Here is a 7,195-nt window from a genome sequence, read left to right as displayed (position 1 = left end):
GCAAACCAGGAGGCTGGCCAGCTGGAGCTACACAGAGACTCTTCCAGACAATAAGACAAAAATGATCAGCACTGACCAGGGCAGGGCTAGTGTAGGTCTTGGGACACGTGAGAATTTATTTTCCTTTTTCTCTTTCTTGGGGCCTTGTACCCAAGCCTGCATGCAGCCTAGCACTAAGCAGGTGCTCTGCACTCTGGCACCTGACTGTCAGTGACTGACTTACCTGTGGTATTAACAAATCAACATGTTACAGACAGATGTGGGGAGAGGAGGAGGTGGGGGAGACCTTCCCTTCTTTTCCAGACAATGTTCTTAAGTCTGGGAGAGAGGTACTAAAATTTTTTCTGGGGCCTCGGCAGCTTGGAGACGCCTGCCCATCATTCTCTAGGACAACTGTCATGCAAGGCTGCACAGGCTGGGGAGATGGATGCTCTGAGATTCAGTCCAAAAGCTGGGGAACGTTCTGGAACCACAAATCTATTCCAGGCCTCTCCCCATATACCCACTCCGTTGCTTGGACTCTTGGACAAGCCCACCTAAAGTCACCCATGGACAGTCATTGTGGGAAGCTGGAAACTGGGAGTGTGGCTTGGCTCTGCCCTAACTCCATGGGCACCTGATCCTCAGGGCTGGACCTACAGCCTGGGGTCAGTTCTCAGGCTTCGCCGCTGCACACTCTGCTGGTGGGCACAGGGGAGCCTCTCTGGATTTCTTGGCCTTCTTCTTTTTCTTCTTTTGGATCCCAAGCGACACCGGGTCCCCATTGACAACGCCTGCCTCCTTTACCTGTTCCAGACCTGGGGCTGCAGCCAGGTCAGCGTTGTCCGGCTTCTTCTTGACTTTCTTTTTCAACTTCTTCTTCTCCTCTGCCTTGGCAGGGCAGTGTATGGCTGACTCCTGGAGAATCTCTGAAGCCGATACTGCTGCCTCCCGGCACCGCTGCAGTTCCTCATCGCTGTCTTCACTGTCACCGTGGAGAGTAGTCAGGTTAGCTGGATGGGTCTCCGAGCTGCCTGGTTGCCTCCGGACCAGATGGAGGCGGCCAAGTAGCTCAGGCTCGAGTCAGCTTCTCACATGACTGCAATAAGTACCGGAAGCCTCTGACCCTTAGTATTCTCCTCTACAATGAGGGCCCTGACAGTGTCCAAACCTCACAGAGCTTCTTCTCAGGAGGCAAGGATGATAAAGGCGGGACTCTGACCCAAGATGGCTGCTCTTGAAAACCATGGGATCCTTCCCGCCTCCCCGCCCCAGAAGACCCTGTGCCTTCCTGCTGGGGGAATACTTTGCCTTATTATCTGATGATCTCTTGCTCAGTCTGAGCCTGACTGGGGTTGCTTAGCTATTCCTCAGGCTCGGCCAGGAGAGGCTGTGAGCTCTTACCTGGAGCTGGGGGGCTGGCGCTTCCGGCAGGGTCTTGGAGAGGCTTCCTTCTTATGGCCTCCGGGGATGGATGTGAAGAAAAGGCGGAAGCCTAAGACACCACAGGGCAGAGCCAGCAGTCAGTAAGGCAGACACTGGCCCTTCCCCTAGGTGCTAAGGACGCAGCCAGTCCTCAGGTACTCCCAGTCTAGTGGCAAGGCTTAGACCTCACTGCCGTGTGTGTGTGTGTGTGTGTGTGTGTGTGTGTGTGTGTGTGTGTGTGTTTGTGTAAACTGAAGCTGATCTGAAGCAAGGCTTGCTTGCCCTCCTGTGGAGCCAGAGGCAGGGGCTTGTGGCACAGACTGGCTGCCACATCTGGACAGTGAGCTTCAGGGGCTTCTGTTTTGGGACAGGATTTCTCTGTGTATCCCTGGCTGTCCAGAAACTAGCTATGCAGACCAGGGTGGCCTTGAACTCACAGAGATCTACCTGCCTCTGCCTCAAGTGCAGGGATTAAAAGCACCACCTTACCCAGATTCCAGGGGCTTTAGAAGTCTGCAGTTGAGTCTCTTACCTGTGTTGGCCTCCAAAAGGGTCCACGTATGGGGTCAGGACCAGAGAGAGCGGGAGGGAAAGACTGGGTAAGAAGCCACAATGCTTGCAGGTACCAGGGCAAGTGGGGGATCTCAGAGCTAGCTCATCCCAGGAATGGGGTGCTGTGGTTCCCACTTCAGAGTGTGGGGACAGCAGATGCAGGAAGGGCTGCTGGCCACAGGCACACAGGGGCATCTCTGCAGGGCAGCACTGATCTGCAGTCTAAGGACTCACCATCCTCCTCCTTTGCTGCCTGCTGCACATTTGCTGCCTGCTGCATCTTTGCCTTTTGCGACTTCTTCCAAACTTCTGCGATGGCAATGGAGCTGAGGGAGAGGAGGTGCCAGACCAAGGATGATGGTTCGGGTAACAACAACTGAACAACTCTTTTTTTTTTTTTTCTGGGTTTGGGACATGAAGTTGTAATCCCAGAACCTGGGAGGTTGAGGCAAGAGGACAGGACTGGGGTTATGACATGAGCCTCCACAGCCTCCGCTCACCTGTCCAGCAGGGCTCCCAGTTTCTTGGCCACATGGGCTCGGAACTCAGGAGTGGTCCGAAGGTCGTTGCCATCTTCCTCGTGCTGGTTCACCTCACGCCTACAACACGCACAGACAGACATCAAGACATCCCTTCCTGACAGCTTAGAAGCTGCCCTCAGTAGGGAGGGACCGCCTGTCTCCGTCCCTCTGACACCCTGGGGTCTAACCTAGCATCTGGCACGCACAGGGGGAATCAGTGTTGAATGACTCAATGAAGCTTCCGTGCAGAGCACACACAGTACCTGCGGCTTGGCTGTGGGGCCGGCGCTTGTTTATCTGCAGCACCTGTGGAACAATGAAAAAAGGGCTTACAGAGCAGCCGACATGGCTGCAGGCTAGGTGATTTGAATGTGCGTTATAACTCAAGGAACCTCCCCCCAGTTTCTATTTGAGAGGTGACTGCTATCCCTACTCTGCAAAAGAGGTAAAGTCAAAGATATGTAAAATAATTTGGCTCGAGTCCAAAAGCAAAATTTTTTTTTAGATTTATTTATTTTTTATTATACATAAGTACACTATAGCTGTCTTCAGACACACCAGAAGAGGGCGTCAGATCTCACTACAGATGGCTGTGAACCACCATGTGGTTGCTGGGATTTGAACTCAGGACCTTTGGAAGAGCAGTCAGTGCTCCTAACCGCTGAGCCATCTCTCCAGCCCCTAATTTTTTTTAAATGAGATTTTTGTTACATAGCCCAGGCTAGCCCTGAGCTCATGCATTAGTAATGGCTGTCTTAATGGCAGCTGGAAGGAGGTGACAGGTCATCATTTGGCTCCAGAGGGCCTGTTAATGTTTACCAGGCAAGCCCAGGTGTAATTTGACTATAGTTTATGGGGTGACTGCTGGTGCTGTACAGTGTGCTCTGGGAGGGGCGAACACTGGAGATGCTGATGGTGGAGTCCGCTGAAGAAAACGCTGTGTGGCTGTTAATAACCAGGTGCCACACCTGAACAACTCAAACAAATAGTGCTGTCCTCAGAGACTGTCTTAGTCAGGGTTTCTACTCCTGCACAAACATCATGACCAAGAAGCAAGTTGGGGAGGAAAGGGTTTATTCGGCTTACACTTTCCACACTGCTGTTCATCACCAAAAGAAGTCAGGACAGGAACTCAAGCAGATCAGGAAGCAGGAACCTGCTTTCTTATAGTACCCAAGACTAGCAGTCCAGGGATGGCACCACCCACAAGGGGCCTTTCCCCCTTGATCACTAATTGAGAAAGTGCCTTACAGCTGGATGTCCTGGAGGCATTTCCTCAACTGAAGCTCCTTTCTCTGTGATAACTCCAGCTGTGTCAAGTTGACACACAAAACCAGCCAGTACAGAGACTTACGTTCGAGGTGAACATGGATGCTAAATGACATTTCCGCACAAACTGGCTAATAGAAAGTGTATAAAAAACACAAAACAAAGGAGGCTTGGCCTATAGGGTGGGGGAACTGTTCCTCCAAAGGTCGGAAGGCTTTGTAAGGTGACCGCTAAGCAGAGAGATACCTGAGAGAGATGGAGCTGAGTCAAGTGGAGATCTGGGAGGGTCTCCAAGCACAGGGAAGCAAGCCTGTGCAGATAGGAGCCTGTGGTGCTGAAAGCCAGCCAGCTGCTGCTGTGGCCGGCCAGCTGCCGCTGTGGCCGGGAGAGGAGAGACTTTGTTGGGGGAAGATACCCAGGCCCCCCAGGAGAGGGCAATGTGAGGACTTGGGATGGGAGAAAGAAGGGCAATGGAGGGGTCAAGGCCGCCAGTGACAGAAACCGGCTTAGCTTTGCCACACTAGACAGAATGAGACAGAGGAGGCCAAGGGTAGACGGGAGGTCCGCGTGCATCACCAAGGCCTCTGAGGATGTGACGGGCTAGATGTTGTATAGGAGGGATGCTGAGAGATGGCTCTGAGGTTCTGATGTGGATCGTGGGACAAAGGGGGCTTGTGACAAGGGAACGGAAAGGACTGTTGACGGCACCCAGTGTGCTGCAGGGCTTGGTGCATCAACTCCACGGTCACCGTTGTGTTTAGGCTGTGATGCATTCGGTGCGTCTGCCCGATACACTGTTCTGTCAGTGTGCTCTCAAGTGCTCCATGCTCTGGCTGTGGGTGTGTGTGAGGTGGGTACCTGGCTTCTGAAAGTCATGAGTAGCTCCCATTATGACTACAGAGCAATGACGATCAACCCCCCAAACTCCGCCCCCCAAAATAAAGACAACTGTCAAAACTCCACACCCAGAGTGAGCCATTTAGCCCCTCAAGGTTTTGTTTTTTACATCTATAAAGTGAGTCTATTCTCCTCCAAGGAAGACAAGATGGCTCTCCAGATACTTGCCACCAAGCCTAACCACTTCAGTTTGATCCCCAGGACCCACATGACTTCTAACCTCCCATGACACCTGTGTGAGTCTACAGACACACAACATAAAATGTAATAGAATAATCTAGAGGTCACTTTTTAAACCAGGCTTGGCAACACACACCTTTAATCCCAGCACTCAGAAGGCAAAGGCAGGCAGATCTCTTCGAGTTTAAGAACAGTCTGGTTTATGTGGTGAGTTCTAGGGCAGTCAGAGCTACATGGGAGAATCTATGTCAAAAATAAAATAAAATAAAACTATAAGTTATATACTTTGTTTTTACGTCGGTCCCCTTCCGAGAGTTGAAAATGTTTACTGTTGTATGTCTAAATCACAGGATAACTTTTGGGAGCTAATCCTCTCTTTTACCTTGGGTTCTGGGAATCCAGTGTGGTTGGCAGGCTTGTGTAGCAATTGCTGAGGCAACTCACTGATCTGGAAATGGAACTAGACATCTCAGGGGCTTTATGGTGGGTAAGAGTGTAAATGATTCTTTTCCAACAGTGTACTGTGAAGAAAATACTTGGATGTATCTGTAAAAGGGCCGGGCGTGGTGGCGCACGCCTTTAATCCCAGCACTCGGGAGGCAGAGGCAGGCGGATTTCTGAGTTGGAGGCCAGCCTGGTCTACAAAGTGAGTGCCAGGACAGCCAGGGCTACACAGAGAAACCCTGTCTCGAAAAACCAAAAAAAAAAAAAAAAAAAAAAAAAAGGCTGTAACGGGATGTAACAATATGGTGACGTCTACTGGGACAAACAGGTATTATCACGTGACTGTGGCCTGTAGCTCACATGCAGGAGAGGAGAAGGTGTTAAATTCCCACGAGGAGTTCAAGTACAGATGCAATATATATATTTTGCCTACTCTAAATTATAAGGCCTGTTGGATTCTCTAACCATGATTAAGAGTCATTATACTGGCAGATGCCGGATCCGTTCCGTCTGCTAGGCAATCTCTCGGTTAGGTATACACCCTGGTGAGCTCAGTCTGAACGAGACATCAAGTGAGGGCCGGGAAAGTCGGGATTCTGGGACTACAAGAAGGAGGTGCATCACGGTCATCTCAGACAGGTGATGGGTTGGTTACCTTTCCAGAGGGAGGACACAGGACGCACTGAGGAAAGCAGTCAGGAGGCATTTAGGTGCCTCTGCGGCCTCCACGGGAATAAAGCAATCACCCTCTGCCCTCGGTGTCAGTGTGATCCCCAAAAGATCTCAGAAGCTCCCCCAAGAAAGCTCCTCCAAAACGTCAGGACGCCATGGCTCGCACCCACCACGCATCCGTTTCAGGCCCCCGGGGAGGAGCCCGAACCCCGGAAAGCCCCCTACCAGCATCGGGTCTCTCCGCTGCCCCAGGGCGCTGCTCCAGCCCCCAGGCGGGCGTCGCCGCCTCGCGACACCGTGCCAATTCCTCCGCATCGCTGCTGCTACTGCTGCTGTTCTCCGAATCGCTCATTGCACCGCTGGGCGCCACCATCCTGGGATGCCGCAAGGGGTTGTGGGAGGGAAAAAGCTTCCCTCTCACATGACCCACCTGTCAGAGCATCATGGGAATTGTAGTTCCCAGACTACCATTGGCAGCGAACGGTCCAGAAAAATGAGCTCCGGAAGGGTCCAGGAGACCACCACCTTCTCCAATCTTTTTGTTGTTGTTGTTTTTCTTTTTCCTTTTCTTTTTTCTCCTCTCATCCCCTCCCCTTTCCTCTCCTCCCCTTCTCTCCTTCTGATCCCCTCCCCACCTTTTCTCCTTTTTTTCTCTTGTTTACACAGGGAATGATAATACCCTAAAGTATGACAGAAGCAGGATTAGTTCTGTTTTTATTTTTAATTTTTTAAGGATAAATGAATTCACGTGCGATTTGATGAAATCGGGAAGGCAACTAGCCACCTTTTTTACTTCAAGTTTTGATCTTAGGAAGATTGTTAAACTGTAGGCTTTTGAGGGTCTGACAAACAGAACAAACAAATCAGATCAGAATGACTCTTGGAACAGCGGAGGATTTAGCAGTTAATGCATAGTCCGTAAAACACCTGTAGACTAGCACTTGAGAGCTTTTGTGTGTGTGTGTTTGTTTTTGTTTTTCGAGACAGAGTTTCTCTGTATAGCCCTGGCTGTCCTGGAACTCACTTTGTAGACCAGGCTGGCCTTGAACTCAGAAATCCGCCTGCCTCTGCCACCCAAGTGCTGGGATTAAAGGTAGTACACCACTACCAGGCAACATTTTTTTTAAAGATTTATTTTATGTATATGAATGAATACTGTAGCTGTCTTCAGACACACCAGTAGAGGGCGCCAGATCCCAATACAGATGGTTGTGAGCCACCATGTGGTTCCTGGAATTGAACTCAGGACCTCTGGA

General features: G+C 50.9%; 1 protein-coding gene across 1 annotated transcript; it reads right to left on the bottom strand.

Annotated features, from left to right (window-relative positions):
* Positions 1-87: 87 nt before the first annotated feature.
* Positions 88-6,330, bottom strand: CUNH12orf43 (chromosome unknown C12orf43 homolog). Its single transcript, XM_021161674.2, has 6 exons — positions 6,165-6,330; positions 2,741-2,783; positions 2,457-2,555; positions 2,191-2,282; positions 1,384-1,474; positions 88-964 (listed from the first exon to the last, which is right to left on the bottom strand). Exons 1-6 carry the CDS (start codon positions 6,310-6,312, stop codon positions 649-651), a joined length of 789 nt encoding a protein of 262 aa, XP_021017333.1. The 5' UTR covers positions 6,313-6,330; the 3' UTR covers positions 88-648.
* Positions 6,331-7,195: the final 865 nt, after the last annotated feature.

Source organism: Mus caroli, unplaced genomic scaffold, assembly GCF_978045245.1.
Source record: "Mus caroli unplaced genomic scaffold, Mus_caroli_1 scaffold_4, whole genome shotgun sequence".
In the NCBI taxonomy this organism is placed as follows: domain Eukaryota; kingdom Metazoa; phylum Chordata; class Mammalia; order Rodentia; family Muridae; genus Mus; species Mus caroli.
The sequence above is the reverse complement of the archived record's forward strand: the minus strand, read 5'-3'. Positions and strand labels throughout refer to the sequence as shown.